Source organism: Microtus oregoni, unplaced genomic scaffold (genome assembly GCF_018167655.1).
Source record: "Microtus oregoni isolate MIOR12 unplaced genomic scaffold, Mior012 000020F_ref0000438, whole genome shotgun sequence".
Taxonomy (NCBI): domain Eukaryota; kingdom Metazoa; phylum Chordata; class Mammalia; order Rodentia; family Cricetidae; genus Microtus; species Microtus oregoni.
Genome location: NW_024543079.1, coordinates 39,880,261 through 39,904,985, shown reverse-complemented (window position 1 = coordinate 39,904,985; position 24,725 = coordinate 39,880,261). Strand labels below are relative to the sequence as shown.

The following is a 24,725-nucleotide window of genomic DNA, read 5'->3' as shown; positions in this document are numbered from 1 at the left end:
CTGAGGCCCGGTGGGGTATTTGCAAGGTTATTTTTACAGCTGCAGCTGGAACCCCGGCTCTTTATGTAACAAGCTCTCTGCTTTTAAATGTTAGCCTTAATTCATAACATTTTAGCACATCATATAGCCAGTGGGAAGAGATATGGGAACCGTAGCTGGCCCTTGGGGAGGTGTGTTCCATCTACGCAGACTGCCAGCGGTCCTCCCTTAGGGAAGCTGGCTGCCAGACACGTCTGTATCCCGGTGCTTGAGAAACTGAGGAGGGGGACGGAACATTCAAAGCCAGCCTGAGCGAACATAGCAAGACACTGCCTTAACAAAAGTGAGACATGTCCCCAAACTGACCTGGATTGCATGAGCTACATCGTTGACTTAATTGGCTCACAAGAAGTGCTCCTTGCCTGGTGTTTTGCTGTTCTTTCAGGGTCAGAATTTGAGGTGAAGCATGCTCTGAGGCTGAGGGGTATCAGACATCTTCCTTGCAAACAAGGCAGGACCCCTGACATCACAGCATTGATGTGCCCCCCGCCCCCATGCTTAGGGTCCGAGTGGGGCTGGGAGAACATTTTTTCAAAACAGGGACTGTATTTGAAGTGAGCTCGCCAGAGCCTGTGTGTACATGAATCAGGATCCATTTACCGCTTGGCTTCCTGGTGCTAAATAGCATCAGGGGAGAAGGAGCACCCAGGAATTGCTGGGAGCTAAGTCACAGGCTTCTGGATCTCCGGGTCCTCTCCATGCCCCTGAATTGCTAGGTCTACACATGAATCTTTTGTGGCTCTTGCTTTCAAGATAACTTTCAGGTGATACAGAGGAAGTAAAATGGGACCCCTGCAGGCCTTCACGAGGCCGCTTTTCTGGCAGCCTTGGGCCCTGGAACTCGCAGAAAAAGAATGTAGATACATTATGAACTTATAGCCCAGCAGACTCTGTGGTCTCAGGAACAAGGAGGCAAGGCATTCTCAGGCTGGCTAGCAGCTGGTGTGGTTGAATGGAAAAAGATTGTGAATAATTAGACCAATTGGCTCATCACGGACACTGCGGGAGGCCAGGGTAGGGGTCCTCCTTGGGCAGGAATCCCTCTCCCATAGATGGATAATGGATCTGGGCTTCCGGAGGAGAGCAGCTGAGCAGGACTCTGTGGGTCGTGGAGCGTGGCCTGTTCCTTGTGGCCCCTTCTTGCTGGTGTAACCCAGTCCAACCAGGCTTTTGTTTCTGCACGGAGAGTCTTTAGTTGGTGTCAGGAGACATCTGGACGTGTGGATGGAAGATAACTACTCCCTCTCATGTCGGCCTGAGGGAACCCCTGGCTTTTCTAGTTAGCTAACTTCCTGGAGGTACCGCTTGTGTCGGGGACTGAGGCTCCAGTTCCTGGCAGTTGTCTGTTCTGGGGGTAGACTGTGAGTCACTTTAGAAACCCCTGGATATGGCTCAGATTCCATGCAGTTCCTCCCTTTCCCCTTTTCTAGGTCAGGTTCATGTGGAGAGAGAGTGCTTAGTTCACAGATCTTACAGACTTCATGGATACCATGTTGAAATCCAGTCCCCAGACCCAGCAGAGGAGTAACCACAATGGTCAGGAGGTAGTGTGGGAATCCTCACACCCTTTGTCCTTATATTTACCCTCTTCTGACCTCCTGATGTGCCCCCCTCCCTTTGTCAATGACCCTGTGGTCACTCATTTCCCCTTGGCCCTTTTCTAGACCAGTCTTTGGTCCTCCAGCTTTGGGGTTCTCACACCCTTTGCCGTCCTCCTCCTTATGCTCTTGTGGCCTTTACTCTTGTGTCCCCCTCTGTAAAGGACACTGAGTTCGCTTCCCTCTCCTGTGGCCCTTTTCCAGACCAGGTTTTGGTCCTCGGGCTTTGGGATGAAGATGGAGGCCATCACCCCATTCCTGGGGAAGTATCGCCCCTTTATGGGTCGCTGCTGCCAGACCTGTACTCCGAAAAGCTGGGTAAGTGATGGGACCAATGGGCCCTCCTTTGCAAAGCTTAGGCTAGCTTAGTTCTGGGTGTTGTGGATGCTGGGAAGCTGCCTCCTCCATGTCTTTCCAAGCTTGATCTTTCAATTGCACCATGCCTTTGCCCTTCAGAGAAATTAATACACAGGGGTCTGTGGGGATGTGGCTGGGGGAATCCGTAGGAAGCCTCAGGAGAGGTAGGTGGGAATATACCTAGGTCTGCACTAGCTGTGTTCAGTTGGGGACACTGTCTATTCAGACGTCATAGCACTCAGCATCTCTTGCATGTCTGTATCATGTGCTGCTGCCAAGATGGCTCAGCATACTAATGGAGATTCAGGTTACAGATTCTCTGCTCCTGGTGAGTTAAAACCCCTACTGAGAGGATTTTAATGTGCTTATCTCTAAGAGGGCAACTCCAAACGGGGCAGTGGTTTCCACTTTAAGCATGAAGCCTTTTTCGTTCTGAGCCAACTTTGGGATCTTGGAACAGACATCTGGGAGATGTTCTCTATACTTTCCTCCTGGTCGACTCAAAGGGCCATCAGGCAGAGGCTAAATGTGGCGGGGGTACAGCTTTGGCTTGCAAAGGCCCCCCAGGACATGTTGTCCCTTCCCTCTTGGCTAGGAGTCCCTCTTCCACAGAAGCATAATGGATCTGGGCTTCTGCAATGTAATCCTGGTGAAGGAAGAGAACACCAGGTAGCCAGAGCTAGGGGTGCAGGGTGGTGGGTTGCAAGGGCCCTTTGTGGTATCATTTTCTTTCTGCAATGGGGAAAGAAGGGCCCCTGTCCTCTCCTTCATAACCACAGCAAACTGAGGCAAGCTTTACTGTCCTCAACTTCCTCCCATGAGCATGTATGGGTTGCCCACTGGGTGTCAAGCCACTGTGCCCCCTCAGTGGGGAAGTGGGTGGAAATAGGGACCAGATAGGCAAGTGAATCCTTGTTCCTCTTAATTTTGCTTCATGGTGGAGCTTGGGCCTGGGGCATGAGACAGGTGCAAACCCTTCCTGATGAATAGAACTCTCTGGACCTTGGGAGGCCTCTCTGAATCATCTTCCCCCAGGTTTCGAGGCTGGCTGGTTCGCAGGCTCTGCTATTTCCTGTGGTCCCTGGAGCAGCACATCCCCACCAGCTCTGATGCCTCTCAAAAGATCATGGAAAACACTGGGTGAGGAGCAGGATCAGAGGCTGGTGCTTGTGAGATACTTAAAAAAGGGTGACAAAGGCTCTATTAGGATGGCCAAGACTGGCTGAGGCAAGGTTTCTGGAATGCTATCTCTACTTGGGCCCACATTGGACTCTGGTATACACTGAGGAAGTGAGCGGAGAGACCACTGATGTCTAGCCCAACACTGTTCCCCTAATCCCAACAGGGTGCAGAACCTCCTCTCAGGAAGGGTTCCAGGAGGGGCTGGAGAAGGCCAGGCACCTGACCTAGTGATGAAAGAGGTGCAGCGCATCCTGGGCTACATTCAGGCCACACTCGGCCCCGTCTTGCTCAGGTAACAGTGGTGAGAAGCATATGTCCTTAGGTTGAGGCCTCTGCCCCTTTGGGGAGTGAATGTGAGCTGGGCTTGGAAAAGCACCAAATATTCTTCTTTAGTAGCTGGATGGTAGCCTACTGAAGCACCTGCCCAGGTTCACAGTACAGGTCTGCACACTTAGATACAGGTGATTAAAGAGGTGGACTGGTACAGCTGCCCCAAGGAACAAGGGCCAGAATACCCAGGAGGAGGGTGAGCGCTGTAGTTAGAGCCAGAAGTGAAGAGAGTCAGTCGTGGAGGGCACAGGAGTAAGAGAGGGAACAGTTTCTTCAGAGGGAGAAGCCAGAGTCAGGGCCCTGAACAGGGAGGGCCAGGTTCGCAACAGTAGTGACATGGCTGGAAGCTGATGAGCCATATAAGTAGTTCAGGCGGCTCTAAGGGCAGGAAAAGCCAGTAGGAAAGTTTTAAGAGAGAAGTGGCCACATGATGAGCTGGGATGAGAGCAGAGACCAGCATATCTGCAAAGTTGTTAGTCCCATTGTGAAGAGTACTGTGGTTAAGGTAGCAATAATGAGACTCATGAATAGATTAGGTGGTGGTAGGAAAAGAAAAACACAGGAAATCCCTGTTTCTGGCCTAGTACCTGGGGGTGTATACAGAGAGGGCTAGGCTTGGTCAGAAGGGAACTGGCCCTGGAAGGATGTTTGGATTGGGAATTCCAGTAACTGACTTGAGGACTTGGTTGTCTGTGTAGGTCTGGGAACTCAGAAGAAAAGACGTAAGATTTTTCAGAGCTTTAGTATACAGTTTATGTTTAAAGCCAGGGGATGGCTTCAGTTAAGCAGCTGAAGGGGGCTTAGGTTTGTATGCCAGGCTCAGCTGTTGGTGATTTTGATCAATCCTCTATTGCAACAGTTCTTGACTCTGTTGAGGCTTTCAGGCTCTTAGCCTCACAGTGCCCTTGTGTAGGAGCTCCAGAGCACAACTCTAGCAGGCTGCCTGCTTCCCCTGTGCACCTAAAGTAGTCAGGTGGCCTCCGATGCAGCTTTTTATAGGGGCATGGTCTTCCCCAGCGATCCCATATGGTTGCTGTGTCCCAGAATCGCCCCATTTAATGTTCCTGTCAGATGTAGGCTTGCTGCTTGCCCACAAGTTTTCCTCTTCCTCCTCTGGTGGCAGCATGGTCCCCCTACTGGGCGTCTGAGCAAATGCAGAGTCCTGCCCTCTGTCATCGCCTCCCTCCCCCACTTGTCCTGGTAGTTGGTAAACGTAAGCTGATGGGTTCTGTCTGGAAAGAGTCTGAGTCCTTTGTGATGTGAGCCAGTGCTTCATGGTGCAGGCTGTGGCATCAGGACCCTTCCAGCAGCAGCGCCCACTTAGCATTGTCTACTATTAAGCAGGTCATGACCTCTCCTGATCAGTGTGGGCAATAATGTTGCTTGCCTTCGAGTAGTACTGGGCAACCTTCTGGGGGTCCTGTGGGGCTGAACCTTGTGGAAGGTGACCCTGCTGCACCTCAAGCTGGTACTGCTTTCAAGGTTGTTCAGCTGGGCACTGCTGTGGTTCCTGAACCGCCTCTTCCTGAATGTGCAGCTTCACAAGGGACAGATGAAGATGGTCCACAAGGCTGCCCAGGAGGTAAGCCAGGCCATACTGGATAGGTTTGGATGGTCTGAGCAGAGGCAAACCCAGACACTATCACCTGTTAGAAAAACCCACAGCTCTTAAGACAACTTTGCTGCCATGTCTCATAGTCCTGTTCCTACAGGGTGTCCTGTAGTTTCTTTCCCTCAGTTTCAATAGCCGTTATGCATTGCCTTAAAAGTTATGGGAAGGCTACTCTACCTTTGGAAAATGTGTAGAGGAGCCCTCCCTCCCTCCCTCAGTGCTGCCCTGTGACTTGTAGGTGCTGGGGTTTGGCTGTGTTTTATGGTGGTATTTCCTTCTGGCTGTCTCTGGAGCAGGGCTCGCCGCTTGTTTTCCTTTCTACACACAAGTCCCTCTTGGATGGGTTCCTCCTGCCTTTCGTACTGTTCTCCCAGGGCCTGGGTGTGGTCCGTGTGGCTTTGGACCCCCGCACCTGCTCCCCTGCTCTCAGGTATGACAGGAGGGAAATCCCAGGCTGGAGCAGGAGGGTGAAAGTTAATTCGCCTTCTTAGGGTGTTTTCAGCCATATGACAGCCTAACTTGTAGACTTGGATGGTTGGCTATGGGTCCTTGGGCCATGACTGCTTCAAGTGCCTAGTCAGACAGGCTGGGAGAGGCAAGACTCTTGTGAAGCATCTGGGCCCAGTCTCTCCTCCAAAGCCCCTTCTCACTAGGCTCTGTCCTGTGCTCACAGAGCTCTACTGAAGAAACTTGGGGGACTTTTCCTGCCCCCAGAGGCCAACCTGTCCTTGGACAGCTCAGATGGCATCCTTGCAAGGGCTGTGGTCCGTGCAGTGAGTGTTTCCTGTGGTTATGTATGGGGTGGGCCAAGGGTACAAGAGTCTGCTTCTAATCTGGCCTCAATGCTCACCCTTCCTCTCTCCTAGGCTGTGGAGCAGCTGCTCGCCAGTGGGCAGCCTCTTCTCATCTTCCTTGAAGAGCCTCCTAGGTGCCCAGGGCCCAGGCTTTCAGCCCTGGGCCAGGCCTGGCTAGGACTGGTGGTCCAAGTGGTCCAGGAGGGCATCATTCCAGATGCCACACTGGTACCAGTTGCCATTGCCTATGACCTGATTCCAGATGCACCATGTGACATGAACCATGTGAGAGCCTCTTGTCCCTGGGGACCCCAAGTGGACACCACTTCTGGGTGGCACAGTATGTTCTGTGATTGGGCTTCCTTAGAGCTGAAGTCAAATTGGAATGTGAGCTGTGTGTAAAGGAACTGACATGACAGTCACAACCCTGCAGTATTTCCCAAGGTCTTTGCCATCACCACCTTAGAAAAGACCCCACAAGGGAGGTCATGGGTGCAACAGTTTGGAGAAGACCAGTGAGCAGTGTGGAGGGCAGAATGGGTAGCAGCCCTGAGAATTGTCCAAGAATACATGTGCAGCCTGTCCTTCCCTGCAGGACTTGGCTCCCTTGGGGCTATGGACAGGAGCCTTGGCTGTCTTTCGGAAACTGTATAACTGCTGGGGCTGCAACCGGAGAGCCTGCGTCAGGGTACATCTCGCTCAGCCTTTTTCCCTCCAGGTATGAAACCAGTTGGGAAAGGCTGGGAGAGCTTTTGTGATTTGGCCTTCAAAGCCATTGTAGGGATAGTATTTTCTGTCTTAGATGGTTTGTGTGTGGGTTTCCTGTGGGGCAAGAGCAGACCACACATCTTTATCCTGGGCAGGAATACACCATCAATGCTAGAAGCTGCTGGGACAGCAGGCAGACCCTGGAACACTTGCTGCAGCCCATTGTGTTAGGTGAATGGTAAGGAGCACAGATGTATGGGTCTCGGAAGGGAGGCAGGTGGCTCTTCAGCTCATGGCCGCTCCAACCATCCCAGAACATCAGCACCAGACACTCACCTTCCCTACAGTCTAAGTGGAGGATGGCACACAGGCCTGGACAGGGACTTGGGGAAAACAGCTGTAGCTCTGGTTTCATTCTTTGATCTGTCTCTATTCCAGTAGTGTTGTTCCAGACACTGAGAAGGAGCAGGAGTGGACCCCATCAACTGGGCTCCTCTTGACTCTCAAAGAAGAGGACCAGCTCCTGGTCAGAAGACTGAGCAGGCATGTCCTGAGTGGTAAGGGAAACCCAGATCTGTACCTTTAGGGTGGGGCTTCAACAGTACTTTATGTGGATAATACGGGACCAGTTACTAGGACCTGAGCACCCCCACCCCCTTCGTGGCACACTCAGGATACCAGAAGAGTGGGGCATGCAGAGAGGGGGGAGCAGATAACTCAATGTCTGAGCCAAAGATCTATGCCAGGGCCATCCCAATCTCAGATGCCCCTCAACCAGTGTCCTTAGCTGTAGCTGAGTCGAGTAGCAACACGTGCCTGCAGAGTTGTTAATGATGTGGCTGTTAGTGCTTTCTCAAATGTCACTCTGTAGCACACTGTTGGGGTGGGTCTGGTTATACTATACTGGAACCTGCTCTCTCTTGCTGGGGTGGAGATAGGACTGTATGACTGGGTCCTGACCCCTGACAGCACCCTACATTCCCACCTTCCCCCTCTCCCCAGCCAGTGTGGCCAGTTCAGCAGTGATGAGCACAGCCATCATGGCAACACTGCTGCTGTTGAAGCACCAAAAGGTAAGGGCACTGTACGGTGGGGCCTAAGGGAAGAGCAGGGCTTGGCCCCTGCTCAGGTCTGTTCTGCCTCCAGGGTGTGGTCCTATCACAGCTCCTGGGGGAGTTTTCCTGGCTGACCGAGGAGACACTGCTGCGTGGCTTTGACGTGGGCTTCTCTGGGCAACTGCGATGCCTGGCTCAACATACACTGAGCCTGCTGAAGGCACAAGTGGTTCTGCTGCGTGTCCACCAGGGGGACTTGGTGGTGGTGCCACGACCTGGGCCAGGCCTCACATACCTGGCACGTCTGAGCAAGGAATTGCTGCCCACCTTCCTGAGCGAAGCTGTGGGTGGTGAGTTGGTGGGCTCACAGGGTGGGGTGATGTGCAAGGAGAGGGGAACGGCTCCCTCCTTAAGCAGCCTCCTCTGCCAGCCTGTGCAGTGCGGGGGTTGCTGGCCGGCAGAGTACCACCTGAGGGGCCGTGGGAGCTGCAGGGCATAGAGCTGCTGAGTCAGAATGAACTGTACCGCCAGATCCTAATGCTGCTGCACCTGCTACCCCAAGACTTACTTCTGCCCCAGGTCAGATTCCTCTCCCGTAGCTCATCAAGGCCCTGGGCCTTGTCATTATGACCTCCTGTGGTAGTGATCCTGTCCTCCAACTACCTCTGGTCAGAATTCTGCTAGCCCCACCCCACCCCCTTCTGGGGGGGGGGGGTATGTTCTCAGAAGGGCTTTGGTGCTTCTCTTCCTACAGCCCTGCCAGTCTTCCTACTGCTACTGTCAGGAAGTGCTGGACCGCCTCATCCAGTGTGGGCTCCTGGTTGCTGAGGAGGTATGCTCCCACCCTAGGTGCAGCGCCCTGGGCTGCTCATCTAGCCCAGCACGTGCAAGCCTGTTTCCACTAGCCTGGGCCTATGTGTGTCATGCCAGTTTGCATGTGTAGCTACGGTTCTCTTCACACATCCTGCCTCCACATTTCTTAGTGAGCTTGGGTACTTGACCCAAGTAGCTCTGGGTATCCTTTTGGGCCTGCTGGGCCAGGACCAGGTCTGAGGGTTGTAGAGCTGATTCCGGCCCAGCCTTACCAGATACCAATAACTCTTCCCGACTCCTAGACTCCAGGCTCCCGGCCAGCCTGTGACACGGGAAGGCAGCATCTGAGTGCTAAGCTGCTGTGGAAACCGAGTGGGGACTTCACTGACAGTGAAAGCGATGACTTTGAGGAGCTAGGGGGCCGGTGCTTCAGGGTATGCTGGGAGATGCTACATACCCTGGGAGGCAGTGGAGGTGAGGTGGTAAGGTACCTGGGAGCCCACCTTCCCACTCTGGTCTGGCTCTCTTCAGCTTAGCCAGCAGTCTCGCTGCCCTGACTTCTTCCTCTTCCTCTGCCGCCTGCTCAGTCCAATACTCAAGGCCTTTGCACAGGCTGCCGCCTTCCTCCACTTGGGGCAGCTGCCGGATTCAGGTAAGGCCCTTACCCCTGGCAGTGTTCAAGCAAGGTAAGGCTCAGTTCCATAGAACTGAGCTCTAGGTCTAATCTCTCCTGCAGAGGTGAGCTACTCAGAGCAGTTGTTCCAGTTTTTACAGGACTGTGCCCAAGAAGAAGGGATCTTTGGTGAGTTCCAAGCCCCATCTCAGATTTCCTAAAGGAGGTAGTTTGCTGGTGACTGCTGCCCCCTGCTGGACAGCAACTGCTTGACACAGGGAAGGGAGCTAGCATACAAGAGCTTTAGTTAACATGCAAGCCCTAGATGGTTCTCCTTTAAGAGGAAGAAAGCCCTGCCCAGTGGCTCCCTGGCTTCCCTCAGAGCTTTTATTGTCTTTCTCTTTCTTCCAGAGTGTGCAGACCCAAATCTTGCTATCAGTGCTATCTGGACATTCAAAGACCTGGGGGTAAGAGGGACATTATTACCATTCTGTCCCTGACCTCACCCCAAGCCCCACGGGCTGCTAGAACTGCTCAGAGGAACTACCTTGTTCCCACACACCATGGTAAATGCTAGAGAGGATGGTTTGCTTTCCCTACTACAGTGGGGTCCCAGGGACATCAAGTAGTATTTACACTCAGGCGCTGAGGCATCACTACAGAGTTTTTTGGGGGTTGGGATGGGGAAGGCTTGGCTCTGGGGACACTGTCCCTTCACCAAGGGTGCTTACAGTCCATCTTGTGGTTCAGGTACTACAGCAGATGCCCAGCCCTACAGGACCCCAGCTCCACCTGTCCCCTACATTTGCCAGCCGGGACAACCAGGACAAGCTAGAACAATTTATCCGACAGTTCATCTGCAGTTAGAAACATTGGAACCTGATGGGACTTGTCAGCCTAGAACTTAAGGGTGTGTCCTCTCATTAGGACACAGCTAACCTGAACTTACAAAAGCTATGTTTACTCATCATTGGTGTGATAAATAAAGACACGAGGTTAGTTTCTTCCCTAAGCCTGAAGCATGTGTCTAATATCTACTTCCTCCTTACTCAGTCCTGTGAAAATGGCCCACCGTACGGGGATGGGGGAATTGTGTGTGGCTAAAAGACAGCAGAAGCTAAGCTGCAACTCAGAGAAAATTTATTTCCAAGGCCTACCTAGGAGCACCTCAAGTGGGCAGGGCCAGCAGTGAACTTCGTGGGAGCAAGAGTCCCACCTTGTGTCAAGTCCAGTGCTCACAGGGATACCATCACACCACCTTGTTGACAATGACACCAATTTCTTCAATCTCACACTGGACTTCATCCCCCTTCTGTAATACAGCAGGCCACCAGGCTTTTAGCCCCCGTTTCACTCTCCGCAGGTTGCTCCAGGCTTGCCAGGCCTCTCTAGCTCCCATTTCTCTACCATTTCCTCTTTTAAACGGACTCACCTTGAGAAAGACAGGAGGCTTCCTAAACACACCGACACCTGGAGGAGTCCCGGTCAGGATGATGTCCCCTGGATAAAGAGTGACAAACCTAGGGACAACACAAGGGTCAGTAAGACTATGGGCTGAGGTGTGCAGTGGGCGTGGGTGGCAGTGGCTGTGACAGGCTCCACTCACTCACTGGGAGACCCAGGCTATCAGCTCTTCAGTCTTGAATACCATCTGGTTGGTGCTGCTGCTCTGGACTACCTCCCCATTCACGCGGCAGAAGATCTTTAGATTATGTGGGTCTGGAATTCAAGACAATCCTTGGGTTACCCAGTCCCAAAGGAGAGAGGAAACTGTAGGGAGCGTGTCTGCCCACCTTGGCTTAGCACTCTACCCTGGGACTTCCTGTACAGACTGGAATTCCCTAAATTTATGTATCAACAGCAATAGCCCTTAAGTGAGGGAAGGAGGGACATTCTAGACTCTGGACAGAGAAAAACAGCCGAGGGATTTGCCTTTCGGCTTCGCAGGCAGAGGCACTTACTGCCAAGCCTGGGGCCCTGAGTTTGATCTCTAGGATCCATATGGAAGAGAACCAACTCCTGGAAGAGAACCAACTCCTGGAAATTGTCCTTTGACTTCTCTCCAGGTGCCATGGCATACACATACACGAAGAAATGTAATAAAATGTTTTAAAGCTGGTAACTAGATCTAAAATGACTCAGCATGTCCAAGCAAACAGGGATAGCCGAGCAGCAGATGATAGTTCTTCGCAAACTATCTTGTGCCCTTCACAGCAGCTGGAGTAGTTTCTGAGGCACCACTGTCCTGAGGGGCTCCCCCACACACACCCATGTCATACCCTGCTGATGATTGCACAGTGGGTGGACAAGGTCCTATTTATTGGTGCTCTTCCGCCTCTCCCTTATAAAAAATGAACAGGCTTCATCACACACAGCCATTCTCCAGCATGCTCAGGAGCCAGCCTTGCTTCCTTCTAGCTTAAGGACTGGCTACTGGAGACGGGGAAGCTGCAGAAGCCCCTCCCTGACCCCCAAGTACAGTGCTCTTGTAGTTCATTTTGTGATGTAATTTCACAGCAGCTGCGGCTCTGTTCCCTCTAAGAGGCTCTGGAAGAAGCTCCACAGAGCTGGTTCACAGCGGAGGCTGGCCACTTGCTCTCTGTGGGGACAACAGTGGCATCCAAGCTCTGCATGCACTTGTAAGTGCAGTCCTTGCTGGAGCACTATTTTCTCCTGAAGCTCAGGTGCTGCACATGGGAGGGCTCAAGTGGCAAAGACTAACAACCTACCTGTTATGCTGTCCCTGGTAACCAAGGCAGGGCCCAGGGGGCAGAAAGTATCAAAAGTTTTTCCCAGTAACCACTGCTTTCCATTGCGTCTCATCTGCCAGTCCCGGGCACTCACATCATGAGCCACAGTGAAGCCAGCCACGTGAGCCATGGCATCTGTGGCCTGTTGGGGCAGATATGGCCAGACAGGTTACATCACCCAACCCCTAGAACAAAGAATCTCAAAACTATTATCACACATTAGCACCAGTACTGGCTAACGGTGGTGTGTGAAAGGCAAGGGAGTGAAAGTGCCAAACACACCCCGGTGTAAGACAGCACCACTGGAGTTGGGCACTGGCAGAGAGGACTTGGGACTGCTGCTCCTCCCTGGCCTGGGAGCACCCTTCCACCTCACCTTGATGTGCTTGCCTTTCTTTCCAATGATCACAGCCAGTTCCACCTCCCAGTCCACCTCCTGCAAGTGGGAGAGGACAGTGAGCTGCAGCGGCCGTAAGGTAGGCCTCAGCTCTAGGAACCAGGGTGAAGTGAATGACATGGCTATGACTTGCAGACCCATAATCTCTGGGCAGTGGCAAGCAGCACCATTGGAGGTGACTAGCTCAACACGTCTGGGGAACTGAGTTTAAAAGTCACTCTGGACGCCCGCAATGGAGAGTGACACCGAGCAGTAACAGCAATGTGTAGCTCTACTGTGCCTGACACTATGCATGCACTATCCTGGAATAAATGTATTCAAGGGGCTTAAATCAACTCACAAGGAAGAAATGCACATGGCTACAAAATGTGAACAAATGCCAGCCTCTCCCCAAGTGAGCAAAATGCAACTGGAAAGAACTTCAGTTTAATCTTTCTCAGATGTTTTTAATGGTAATGGAAAGAACTGGCAGAAGTTCACCTGAACTCAGGTGCCAGCTTGTGCTACAGATGCCACTAAACAAGCAGGCCCCTAGGGAAATGGCTGACTAGTGTAGCAGACTGCACAAGATCTTCAGTGAAGCCAGAAAGTAAGGCCATGCTCAAAGGGGAATGGAAACAGGATGGGCTAAAGCGGGTTAACCCAAATTAGGTAAGAAAACAGAATTCAAGGGAATACTCAAAATACAAAGGGAGGAGGACTAGGGAGATGGCTCAGCAGGTAAGGGTACTAGTCACATAAGCCTGATAACCCAAGTTCAACCTTAGAACACACGTAAAAGGCTGGATACAGCAGCACACACTTGTAATCTCAGTACTCCTATAGTGGACAGGAGGCAGAGCAGAATCATCCAGAAGCTTAGGAGCCAGCTAGCCTGGTATGCAGCGTAGAAACGAGGCCCTGGCTGCCTCAGCAGGGTGCAAGGTGAGAACCAACAGTGCGAGACAGAGAGAGAGACAGAGTTCTAGGGAATACTACACCTTCTGGCCTCCAAAGGCCAGTTATGGTCAAGTGAGCAATGTGGTGACATCTGAGGACACCTGACGTGGGAAACACGCGACATTTCCTGCCTAGGACACCTCAGAAAACTGCTTCTGCTGGTCACAAGGAAATGGGGCAAACTAAGCACAGGCACCCTATGAGGAAACAATCCTTCAAAAAGTGTCAGGAAAGGGAACCACGTGGAGATCTCAAATGTGTCAGGGAGAAGACTGAGCGGGATGAAAAGATATTCTTGATGGAGTTGGGACAAGGCAGGGTGTCTGGCAGAGACAGCCGGGACAAACAACGGGGGAAGACCAAACAGAACAAAAGATGTTTTTGATGGAGTCCAAGAACAATGTGTGGTAGACTACACCTGGACAGACAGCGCTGGGCGAATACAGCAATGCGAACACCAAAGCATGGGCAGCAGGACACTGGTGGCTTTACCTAGGTTATTAATATACTTTCATCATGGAAAACAGCTTTGTAATTGGGGAAAGAGGTACGCTATTTCCTCATGTCACCCACACCCAGGCTGTGTTAGTATTAGTCCTCTCTAGCTTCTGTGTCGTGGTCATGCCCTCCCAGTGACAGAAGGTTCCTCAAGGGCAGTGGTTCTCAACCTTCCTAATGCTGCAACCCTTGGATACAGTTCCTCATATTGTGGTGACCCCAGTCATAAAATTACTTCATTGCTACTTTATAACTGTAACTTTGCTACTGTTATGAATCATAATGTATCTGATATATGATCCCTGTGAAAGAGTCATTTGACCCCCAAAGGAGTTGTGACCCACAGGTTGAGAACCACTGCTCCAGGGGAATGACCCTTACGCCGGACCACAGCCACCTGGGCGGTGGGAAGCACTAACCTTGCTCTCTGGTGGGAGGATGATCTCATCGTAGGGCCCCACAATAGAACTGGAGAACTTGCTGAAGATGATGGGCTCCTTGGGCACCCGCACATTCTGTTCTTTGCAGTGATCTGCATAATTCATGCCCACACATACCACCTTGTCTGGCCGGGTGACAGGGGCCAGGAAGGTCACCTGTGACCGAGGGAGGACTGGCAACTGGGTAGCCAGGGCTCTGTAGAGACCAAGCGGGAGAAGGGCTAGCAAGGAACAGATTGGGAGTTCCAGGGCAGGCTGGGGAGGTCCCTCAGCAGTTGTGAGTTGTGCTTTTTGCATTTTCTGTATCTTTCCCCATTGGTGTAAGACTCAAACCCAGCTACATAGTCCTTTTATAGCAAAGCATGGTGGTACTCCTCAGTGCATATTTCCTCCCCACTTGGGTAATTCCTGTTCGTGCAGAAGTATGTGAAAGGTTCCTGTGGAATTAAGTGGAGAGGTCTCTTTCCTCTAAGGGTCTAAATAGAACCCACACCTTCCTAAAAGAAGCCTTTCTTGGGACCTTGTTGCGACTCCTCCAATGGGCGGAACTTAGCCTCTCAGGAAGGCAGTATAATAATGTAAGGTCGTAGCTCCACAACCAAATGAATTAACCATACTTCCGAGCCTCAGTTTCCCTCTCTGAGGGAACTGAGAGTGTTGTTATATAAGACTTTAAGGCTTCTGCTGGATATGGTTATATATACCTGTAATTCACTTGTAGCATTTAAGAGGCCGAGGCAGGAGGTTCTCTAGTTCAAAGCCTGCCTAGGCTATATAGCAAGACCCTGTCTCAAAGGAAAAGATAAATGACTGTTAGCTCTTCACTAAAAGAACAAGTGAAAAAGAAAACAGGGGGATCCCCTGCTCCTTTGAAAGGAGGTACCTGCTGATTCTGATTCTCAGGGCAGGATTGAGATGGAGGAGCGAGAGGGACCAGGACCTGCTGACTTACCTTCTTGCCACTGAGAGGGTAGTCTCTCCCTGCTCCAGGAACTGCAGCATTGTCTTGGGGAGTGTGGGGGCAAAGGTGTTTAGGTCTATGACTCCCCCTCCAATCCCCGACTCCAGGCCCAGGTGAGGCTCCTCCAGGTGGGGTGTCTGGAACTGTACCAGTCTCATCGCTCTCGAAGGCTGACAGGGCCTCTTCTGAACGTGCAGCAGAGCTGAGAACAACCTTTTACCAGAGCACAGCATCAACGCCTAAATGGAAAGAAGACAGGAGGACTGGAGAACTATCATGAAGATCCCTTAGTTCCTCTGCCCCATCAAGCATTCCCAGCATACGGGTGGGGAAGTGCTCACGTAGGTCATTTTACCTATGTCATACTTCAATGACCATGCCAGGTTTTAAGCCCCAGAGATCCCAGCCTTTCCTCAACCAGTATTTCTTGAAGGTTGCTACTGCTGGCGAGCGGGGGATGCAGCAGGCTAACTTGGCCCTGCCATCTTGCATGCTGGAAAGACAGATACCAGCAACAGATGTACTCAAGTCTCAGATATTGTGACGATGCTGTGAAGATGGCCAGGCCGCTGCCTCTACATAGCTTTTAGGGGAAGCCCTCCAACCGAGGAAGGTTAAAATGTGCAGGACTAGGAATCAGCCCCAAATTAGCCCATAATAGCTACTCCTAGATACGGCTTCACAGCTGCTTCATGGAGCTTTTAACAGTTCTAACTTGATCCTCTGACTTCAGCACTTTCCATCCTCGTGGGCTCAAGCTACCAGTTTGCTCTGACCTAAGCGCTGCCCTCCGGCTCCTCCAATAGGCACCAGTTGTCTACGGTTGGAGCACAGGGAGACTCGGGGTGCCAAGACACTGGAGACCTGGTCTTACCACATTGCTCAGCTAGCTCCCTGGGTTCGGCTGTGATGTCTGCTTCTTTCCCCGCTGAGCCCACAGTGCTGCCACTGTGTGGGGGGCACAGGCTTGCACTGATCTGTCCAGAGAGCACAAGGAAAATGCAAGGGGACGGACTTCTCACTTCCTGGAAGAGCCTAGCAATCATCAACGTTGGGATATGGCTGGCCATGCCTCCCTTCCTCAGACCCAGGTCTTTTGGAAAGTAACAAGGTTCCGAGCCTATTTTGAGTTCCAGGCTCCACCTAAAGATAAGATTCACTCTCTTATGTTTCTTTTGTTTTTATGATATGGTTGCTGGGTCAGAAGGAAGCACGCTAGGTTGACCTACACCCCAGGTGAACCACACTCCATTCCCACCCATTCCCCAGGACCCACGTGAAAAGGTTTATACACAGCGGTCCATACTTGTAATTCCAGTGCTGGGGAAGTGGAGACAGGTGGATTCCTGGGGCTTGCTAGCCAGTCAGTCTAGAGTTAGTTAGTTCTAGGCGAACGAGAAACACTGTCTCAAAAACTAAGGTGAACGGCACCTGAGGAACACTCAAGGCAGGCCTGTTCCCTGTGTATACACACAAGCCTGTGTCTTTACGTTAATGAATGTAGCGGTAGCGTTCTCAGTCCTGGGCTCTTGGTCCTCACCCGGTTAAGTCAACCTACTCGGTTCAGGAGCACCACAGTGCCAGCTGGCAAGTCTGTCCAGACAACCAAAGGCTTTTTACATCCTCTGCTCTGTTGTCTTATACAAGCTCTGCTCTGCCACAATCTGAAGGCTGTCCCAGTACATGTCTGCCACGTCACACACTAAAATGACAGTAACTGTCCTGAGGGAAGCCAAAGGTTCCACCTGTGATGTCTCCTTGAATTCTCTTGACTGAGGCTGGGATTTTTACAGATGAACAAGCCAAAACTTAGATGGGGTAAGTGGCTTGTCTGAGGTTCAAGGGTCACACAGCTTAAAGAAAGAGCTGGTATTTGAATCCATGTCTAGATGATATTGAAGCAAGGTACTTTCCAAGCGAGATAATCAGGTTTCAATCTTGCCTGCTCCTCTCAGGCCCTAGCTGCTACCTGCGTATTGCCTTCAGTCATGTCTCTGGGCGGCCAGTGACTGTGGACTTAGAGATAGGGCTGACCGCCTGCTCTCTGATAGCCCCAAACCCCAGGCTGTGTTAGTCCTTCGTGACAGCGCGCTCAGGTTCATTCCAGCTTTGCCGCACTCACCACTGAACAGAACGCAGCTCTAAGGCTTCACGAGGTAAAGTCACCTGGCAAGGCGGCGCTGGTGTCCTACAGGACAAGTGTCCCTTAGCAAACAGCACAGGAACGGGCAGCCTCAGGCGCAGGGCCGCGTGCACGACCCTGCCGACCTCCACTCTCCGTGAACCGAGGTGGGCTGCTCGGTTTCTCAATGCCTGGTTCCTCTCCCTCCCGCGCTGCTCTAGCCTCAGTTTACCTAGCCGCTGCAGCCGGACCCGCCCGGCGCCTTACGCTGTCAGCTGACACCTGCGACCGCTGCAGGTCAAGAGCGCAGAAGCCACAGCCGGTCCCGTTGCAAGAAGCCAGCTGTTCTTCTCCGGGGGACGTAGGGTTCGCAGTCGCGGTGTAATGACATCACCACCCGGTCGCCAATAGGAGGACTGCTGCCTTTCACTGTTACTCGTTTCTTTAATTGACGCAGCGAAGAGAGCTGGTGGCCGAGTCTAGCTCGTGAGGCTTGCCATGGCTCAGGCTCTGACCGTAGCAACTCCGGTACCAATTTCACCTACTTGGAGCAGCACCTTTTTCTTCCCACGCCCTGTTTTAGGAACAAAAGCGGGGAGGGGGCGTAATGGGGGAAGTGAGGTGTAATCTCAAGTCCAGCGAGCAGGCATTCAAGTGGAAATGCTCACACAAGCACACCCCGAGTCCTCTGGCATATGGAAACAAAAAGGGGCTCTGAGAAAGAGGCTCGGAAATTAATTAAGGTCCAAATAGATCTTCAGAGACTTTAGTTGTCCCAGGAAGTATTTCGGACTTTGTTTTAGTTATGTTTTCTTTAAAAAATATTTTCCACTGAGGCATTGTATTCTCTCTCTCTCTCTCTCTCTCTCTCTCTCTCTCTCTCTCTCTCTCTCCCTCTCCCTCTCCCTCTCCCTCTCCCTCTCTCTCTCTCTCTCTCGTTTTTTTTCGAGACAGGGTTTCTCTGTAGCTTTGGAGCCTGTCCTGGAACTAGCTCTTGTAGACCAGGCTGGTCTCACAGAGATCCGCCTACCTCTGCCTCCCGAGTACTGGGATTAAAGGCGTGCGCCACCACCGCCCGGCCTCATCTTCCTTCTTCATAGTGCATGAGTTTAGCTGAGGTGGTCAATGCAAGAAAACCGGACTGAGAGGGTGGGAGCAGGCTGTCCTGCCATGCTTGTTCTATGTCTTTGAGATGCACACCAAGTCTGGGGCTGACCTCTCCGTGTTTGTTTAACCTGCTTGTGAGGTTAACAACATTGTTCCTAGCTCTGTGATCAGCAGCAATTCCAAACTCTCAGGCGTAACCAGGCTTCGTCCTCACAGTTAGAAGCCAGGCGATAACTTGGGAGCTGATAAGGAGCTGGCATTGGCTTCCCTCTTCAGCTTACTAGAGCCCTCGAGTACATCATCCAGGACACTCATGTGCACTATTGCGGTGGCATGGAAGAATGACAGAAAGGGAAGATGAGCAGTTGGTCAGAGAGATGGCTCAGGGTTTAAAAGCAACTGCTGCTCTTCCAGCGGATCTGGGTTTGAGTTTCTGCGCCCACATTGTATCTCACAGTCACCTGTAACTCCAGTTCTGGGAGATCTGTTGCCTTCCCTGGCTTCTGCAGGTACCAGGCATGCATGTAATGCACAGACATACAGGCAGGCAAGACAACTACACATGCACAGAGAATAAAAATAAAAATTTGCAAAGAGAGACCAGGAGGGACTGGTTCATCGAATTCCCTAGTTACTTCTCTTGCTACTATAATAAGATAGCTGACAAAAACTTACAGAAGGAGGGGGACATTTTAGACCACCATTTGGGGGTACAGATCACCATGGCAGGGGCAGTATGGTAGCAGGAACTTGAGAAAGCTGGTTACACTGCAGTCAAGAAGCAGGGAGATGAAGGTTGGTTCTCACCCTGCTTTCTCCTTTTTATGTAGTCCCAGGGTCGTTGGCCATGACTTGGCGTCACCCGCAGTTAGCGTGGGTCTAATAACCTTGACTAACTAACTTGATCTTGATAATCCCTGACACACATGCCAGAAGTGTGTCTTTTCAGTGACTTCTAGATCCTGTCAAACTGACAGTCAATATTTACCGCCCAGACCTAGCCACACGCACGTGAAGCCATTGGAAGGAGCTCAGCTGAGGTGCCATGCCCAGGCTTGCACCTGAGAAATCTGAATCAAGGGAGATTGTCTGTAAGACTAGAGAGTAGCAGGTAAGAGCAATGGGGTTGTGCTGTGTGGTGGAGATGGCAAGTGTCCAGGAATGTTCAGGAGGAGGAACCGGCTGCCCTCAGTGACAAGAAGTAGACCTGAGAGGAAGGCAGTGCCAGAGCCTTTGCCATCTGTGGAGATGCAGCTTCTTCAGGGGCAGGGCTTGGGAGGAGGATGATGAGCCCAGTTTTGTATAGGCTGAACATCACATACCCGAGGGACACCCAAAGGCACTTCAGGATCATGGTCCAAGACAGGAAACTAGAAGGAGGCATTTCAACCTGGCTTTAAAAGCTACGTCTAGTTAGAAATGGAGCCCATGGAGGGGTTGAGACTGAGCGTGTGAGCAGAACCTCATACAAACATCATACAAAGTCTTAGCAAATTGTGGAACAGAAGGAAACGTTTGCAAATCAAATATCAGACAAAAGGCTTGTCTCCCAGCTATACAAAGACCTCTCAAAGGTTAGTGAGTGAGAACAGTCAATTGAACCGGTTATTGGACAAAAGACTTAAACAGGTAACTTCACAAAAGAGAAATGCAGAAAATTAGGACGGGAAAGATATTGAAGCACATTGACCACCATGGAAGTGCAAAGTGCAGTCACAGTGTGACACCACTGTGCACCTACTAAAACGACCAAAAATCCTTTTCATGTGTCTACAGGATTTAGAAGGACGGAGACCCTCATGCGCAGCTGACAGAATTTTAAATACATGCAAGAACTTTGTGTTTCTTTTTTTTTAAATGTCTTTTTTTAAATATTTATTTATTTATTATGTATACAATGAATGTTCTGTCTGTGTGTATGTCTGCAGGCCAGAAGAGGGCACCAGACCTCATTCCAGATGGTTGTGAGCCACCATGTGGTTGCTGGGAATTGAACTCAGGACCTTTGGAAGAGCAGGCAATGCTCTTAACCACTGAGCCATCTCTCCAGCCCCTTTGTGTTTCTTTGAGACAAGCTCTCTCCACGTAGCCCTGGCTGTCCTCAGACTCACAGAGACCCCGTGCTGGCATCCACCCACACACCTTGCCCCACTGGGGACTCTTGAGGAACATTCGCCACCACGATCTTGCCATTTCTCTCCTTTGTGTTGATAATATTGAATTTTACCTTTGCTCTGTGCTCCTAGAAATAGGGACAATAACCCAGGGTTGCAGAGATAGCTCCTCAATGAAGAACTCTCGTTGATCTTGCATGACTAGACTAGACTAGCTCCAGGATATCTAGTGCCTTCTGTGGCCTCCACAGGCACCGGCACACATATGCACATAAACATATTTTTAAAACTCTCCATTTTCTGTATTACATAAAACAGCCATGTTTTACATGTATTACATAGAACGAGCCATTATACTTGAATAGGATGCCCCATGCTCTTGTTTACCTAGGACAAGGGCAGACGCAGACCTTCAAATTCTCATTGCTGACTCCCTTGTCCCTACTGCCAGTCAGAGAAAAATGCCCGGTAAGCCTTGGGCCAGATCCTCTTCTTCCCCAGGCCTCCACTTGACCCAAACCTTCACACAGTCCCCAGCAAGGGAGGCCCCAGGCTCCCCTTCCCATTCCTAGCCCTGTGCACCATTCGCTTCCTTTAAACTAAGCCAGGATTGTGCTTCCCTCAATTCTGTGAGTCACTCAAGCAAACTGAATCTGAGGGGAGAGTCAGAGTCCTTTGGTCAGACGTACAAGTAAAAGCAGCTTGGGCTCATGACTAACATGGGAAGTCAGGAGGGACTTCCTGGGACCCGAGACCCAACCTCTGGGGCCTGTGCTATCTCCAGATCATGTCACATTGAATGAGGCATCCCCCAGCTGTTGTTCAGTACTGCAAGACCGCATGCTTGTTTGGTGAGAAGATTCTCCGCAGACCAGAAGGGGTCTGTGTTGTGGACACACAGCAGGAGAAACGGAATCAGAGCTGCTTTGCTCATGATAGCATCAGTCCCCCAGAACAGTCTGTTGCCAGAAATATTCCGTGAGGTCATAACAGCTTGCGTATAAAATCAAAGTGGGAAGAAGAGAAAAAGCAAATGGTATATCCAACATGTACTCACTCATAGGTGGTTTTTAAACATAAAGCATAGAAAGCCAGCCTACAAACCACAATCCCAGAGAACTTAGACAACAATGCGGACACTAAGAGAGACTCACATAGATCTAATCTACATGGGAAGTAGAAGGTATAAAAAGACAAGATCTCCTGAGCAGATTGGGAGCATGGGGACCTTGAGGGAGGGTTGAAGGGGGGAGGAGAGAGGCAGGGAGGGGAGCAGAGAAAAATGTAGAGCTCAATAAAGATCAATAAAAAAATTTAAAAAAATGGTATATCCAAATAAAACATATACCGCGAACAATCCAGCCTTCACCTCGCAGCTGCTGGGATCCTAGGTCATTGCCACACCTGGTTTATGCAGCGCTGGGGACTGAACTTAGGGCTCTGCACACACTAGGCAAGCGCCCTACCAACTGCGCTACACCCCAAGCCCAGTGATGGCTTTATTTCCTTTTAATATATGAATGTACTAATACATATGCACCAGAGGGGGACCTGGAGCAATGGAGCCTGCAGTGAAGATGCCTCCTGCTCAGCCAATGTCTTGTTGCTTTCCCCACATACGCGGGAACAGAGAGTGGACGGAGAAACCAGCCTGAGACCAGCCCTCTTCCCTCTGAGCCTCATTTGCTGCACCCAGGAGAAACTTCTACTCTGGGCTGGGAAAGTTTGTCAACAAAGCAGGGACTCCAGGGCTGTCGGGAACCAAATGATGGCCTGCTCTTTAGGGGCCTTATTTTTAGTTCCTGGATATTTTACTGTATTTGGTGATTTTTCAAAACTGGGAAAAAGTGATGCCTCTTGAGTGAGCTGTATCCTGGAGAGGGAGGGGAGGGAGGAGGGCTGGGCGGGGCTTCCAGGGGAGGGTGCTGAGGCAGAGAAGCCCAACTGTCCACACAGCCCACCAGCGGCCTTGGACGGGCCTCTGCACACCCTTGCGGCTAGCCCTGTGACCTGAAAACTTCAGGGTGGGGTGCGTCTCAGCCTCACCCCGGAACTCGGCCTGGGCTCCCTGAGCCCGGTGCAGAGTCCTCCCCCACCCCAAGGTTCAGGTGCGCAGCACTCGCTGCCTCTGGGGTGTGTCCAGCCACCCTGGCAGTCCTAGGCCCTCTGCTGCTTCTATCAGAGCGCTAGTTGGCTTGACCCTCCCCCTCTTCTGGGCCGCAGGAGTCTGGAAAGCGCATTGACCTTGACTTTAGCAGTTGAAAACTTTCCAATTTAAGAGTGCTGAACGTCCAGTTCCGGCAGGCCGCGCCGCAGGGTGGGTACTGGGAATACTTTTAGGGGCTTTTGTAAGTGAGAAGTTCAGACGCGGAGAACAAGGCACTTAAGGTACAGCTTGCACTTTACTTCAAAGGGTTAGGCTCCCCGTTTCCTCCCTCCCCTTCACTCCCACTTCCTGGGACAGTACCTCTTCTCTCGTTGGATCCGTTCCCACTGGTGGAGTGAAGAAATAGCCCCAAACACTACAGAGAACGAGTCCTTTCCCAGCGTTTCCTCTTATACCTGGGCCTCATCAGCTGCAGTCACACCGGGAGCTCATCCCCCAATCAACCGCAAGGACCAGGAAAGAGTGCAGGATTGGCTTAGGCCCGACCTTGTTCTTCTTGCCTGGAAAGTGTCCTGCAAGGGAAGGGATTCCCCAGTGCTCTGAACTTGGGTCTCAGTACTTCCTGTGCCATGGAGGCTCTGCTGTCTCTAACCGAGCTGTTTACCAATTTTATTTATTTTTGTCTTTACGTGTGTGGTGCACACACCCATGAGCCTGCAGATGCCAGTGGTTGGCATGGGGTCTTCCTCTACCACTTTCCATCGTGTGTGTGTGTGTGTGTGTGTGTGTGTTTTCCAGGCAAGTTCATTTCACACATACTCATATGTCTAATTGCACCAAAAGGGTATTTTTTTGTTGTCGTTTTTGATTTTTGTTTTTCCAAACAGAAAACTGGCACTGTCAAATAAGTCAGCGTTGAGGTCGCAGTAACTAGAGAAGTGATTGACAGCTCAGGGCGGTCAGCCTTCAGGGTTCACAGATTCCTCTCAGGCCACACAGCCCGCCGCCCCGTGACAGCAATTAAACCAACCAGCCACACAGACACTGACTGATGCAGGTTACACGATTCTAGAAACCCAAGTGCTGAGCTTCACAAACATTTGAAAAACGTAAATACTTTTTTTTGTTACAGTATTGCTTCAGTGAAGCTCCTGAATTACCTGTGAGAGAACACCATCCCAGCGCCTGAGGGGAGGGGACAGTCAGCACTTGGTGCAGTGACCTTTCCCTTTTCCTCGGACTTAGCCGGCCCTTCAGGACACACAGGACATTGCCTATCATTTCTGTCTTCTAGGACTGTGGCTGCTCGGCAGTTGACACATCACACTGCCACACAGTCTAGGGTACAAGATGTTTTTGATGGAAGACAAGGATTTTTCTGGAGGCAGAAGAAAGATGGCGGACAGTGTCTTAAGTGTCACTTAAGGTGTGTCTTTTTTTAATGAAGATATGTGTTATATAAATGCCCACGTGCGGAAGAGCTTGCAGAAGAGTTGCTCATTAGAGAGTGTGTCCTGATGGTGAGGGGCATGTGAACCTGAAACAGACGGGACCTAAGTTCCTGGGACCTTGTAGTCAGGTCGATGATGACCGAGGCCTATGGTGAGGCAGCAGCCGTTGTGACTATGGAGGATATTTTAAAATAAATATTTATGAGTTAGTTTTGAATGTCTAGTTTTACTGGAAATTAGGAAGCTTGAAGCAGGAAGCATAATTTCCAGGTGCCTTGATCAAATGACACACTGCAGGAGTATTGACTGAGCATCTGAGGACAAGTTCGGGGAGCTACTTAATTTTTTTAGATAGGACCTCACACTGAACCTGGATTCCACTGATTGGCTGTTAGAGCTGGCCTATGAGCTCTCACTGTCCCCCTGCACTGGGGTCACATGTGTGCTAAGACACTCAGCTTTTTACACGGGTGTTGGGATCCGAACCCAGGTCTTCATGCTTGCACGGCAAGCTCTTTACCCAGGAACCATCTTCCTGATGCCTGCTCTTGTTTAGATACGGCTCTTGGGGAAGGCAGGTCTTCTTGTGTCAAGTGTGGCCTCCCAACCAGTGGCCAGGTCCTGTTCTCATCACCCGAATCAACCTCACACTTGTTCCCTGCCTTCTGGTGACAAAGTACAACATATATAACCGGCTTTCCTTAGGGTGAGGCCTCAGGTGTCCAGAACTAGCTCAGT

The 24,725-nt window shown here is 51.2% G+C and overlaps 2 protein-coding genes across 11 annotated transcripts; one reads left to right on the top strand and one right to left on the bottom strand.

The window, feature by feature from the left end:
• The first annotated feature begins 1,520 nt into the window (after positions 1-1,520).
• On the top strand, positions 1,521-9,968 carry LOC121460413 (glycerol-3-phosphate acyltransferase 2, mitochondrial). 7 transcript variants are annotated; one of them, XM_041670777.1, is made up of 21 exons: positions 1,521-1,583; positions 1,842-1,955; positions 2,590-2,663; positions 3,030-3,134; positions 3,340-3,468; positions 4,989-5,088; positions 5,415-5,548; positions 5,792-5,891; positions 5,985-6,197; positions 6,508-6,630; positions 6,776-6,858; positions 7,059-7,177; positions 7,623-7,693; positions 7,785-8,025; positions 8,106-8,254; positions 8,430-8,507; positions 8,791-8,922; positions 9,020-9,140; positions 9,225-9,290; positions 9,513-9,568; positions 9,852-9,968. In XM_041670777.1, the coding sequence occupies exons 1-21, from the start codon at positions 1,521-1,523 to the stop codon at positions 9,966-9,968; spliced, it is 2,388 nt and encodes a 795-aa protein (XP_041526711.1). The 7 variants fall into 7 exon arrangements, 6 of the variants coding, with proteins under 6 accessions (XP_041526711.1, XP_041526710.1, XP_041526713.1 ...); XM_041670776.1 differs by having other exon boundaries at positions 7,767-8,025; XR_005976045.1 differs by lacking the exon at positions 9,852-9,968 and having other exon boundaries at positions 7,767-8,025; positions 8,791-8,912; positions 9,513-9,538.
• A 256-nt stretch (positions 9,969-10,224) lies between these two features.
• LOC121460262 (fumarylacetoacetate hydrolase domain-containing protein 2A-like) lies at positions 10,225-22,970 on the bottom strand. Of its 4 annotated transcripts, XM_041670561.1 has the most exons (9): positions 17,441-17,636; positions 15,442-15,579; positions 15,078-15,325; positions 14,105-14,321; positions 12,228-12,287; positions 11,831-11,993; positions 10,712-10,820; positions 10,534-10,621; positions 10,225-10,413 (listed from the first exon to the last, which is right to left on the bottom strand). In XM_041670561.1, the coding sequence occupies exons 3-9, from the start codon at positions 15,317-15,319 to the stop codon at positions 10,351-10,353; spliced, it is 942 nt and encodes a 313-aa protein (XP_041526495.1). In that variant the 5' UTR covers positions 15,320-15,325; positions 15,442-15,579; positions 17,441-17,636; the 3' UTR covers positions 10,225-10,350. The 4 variants fall into 4 exon arrangements, with proteins under 4 accessions (XP_041526495.1, XP_041526496.1, XP_041526494.1 ...); XM_041670562.1 differs by lacking the exons at positions 15,442-15,579; positions 17,441-17,636 and adding an exon at positions 22,897-22,970; XM_041670560.1 differs by lacking the exon at positions 15,442-15,579 and having other exon boundaries at positions 17,441-17,635.
• Between the last annotated feature and the right edge of the window lie 1,755 nt (positions 22,971-24,725).

What these genes read in the sequence shown, in the direction of transcription:
- LOC121460413 (XM_041670776.1), top strand. Translation starts at nt 1,521, where the DNA reads ATGGATACCATGTTGAAATCCAGTCCCCAGACCCAGCAGAGGAGTAAC. An exon ending in TCCACAAGGCTGCCCAGGAG is followed by an intron (nt 5,089 to 5,414) that starts GTAAGCCAGGCC and finishes TCTCTGGAGCAG; the next exon opens with GGCTCGCCGCTTGTTTTCCT. An exon ending in CAAGGGCTGTGGTCCGTGCA is followed by an intron (nt 5,892 to 5,984) that starts GTGAGTGTTTCC and finishes CCTCTCTCCTAG; the next exon opens with GCTGTGGAGCAGCTGCTCGC.
- LOC121460262 (XM_041670562.1), bottom strand. Translation starts at nt 15,319, where the DNA reads ATGCTGTGCTCTGGTAAAAGGTTGTTCTCAGCTCTGCTGCACGTTCAG. An exon ending in ACCCTCTCAGTGGCAAGAAG is followed by an intron (nt 14,322 to 15,077) that starts GTAAGTCAGCAG and finishes TGGTCTCTACAG; the next exon opens with AGCCCTGGCTACCCAGTTGC. An exon ending in TACCAGGGACAGCATAACAG is followed by an intron (nt 10,821 to 11,830) that starts GTAGGTTGTTAG and finishes CTTGAATTCCAG; the next exon opens with ACCCACATAATCTAAAGATC.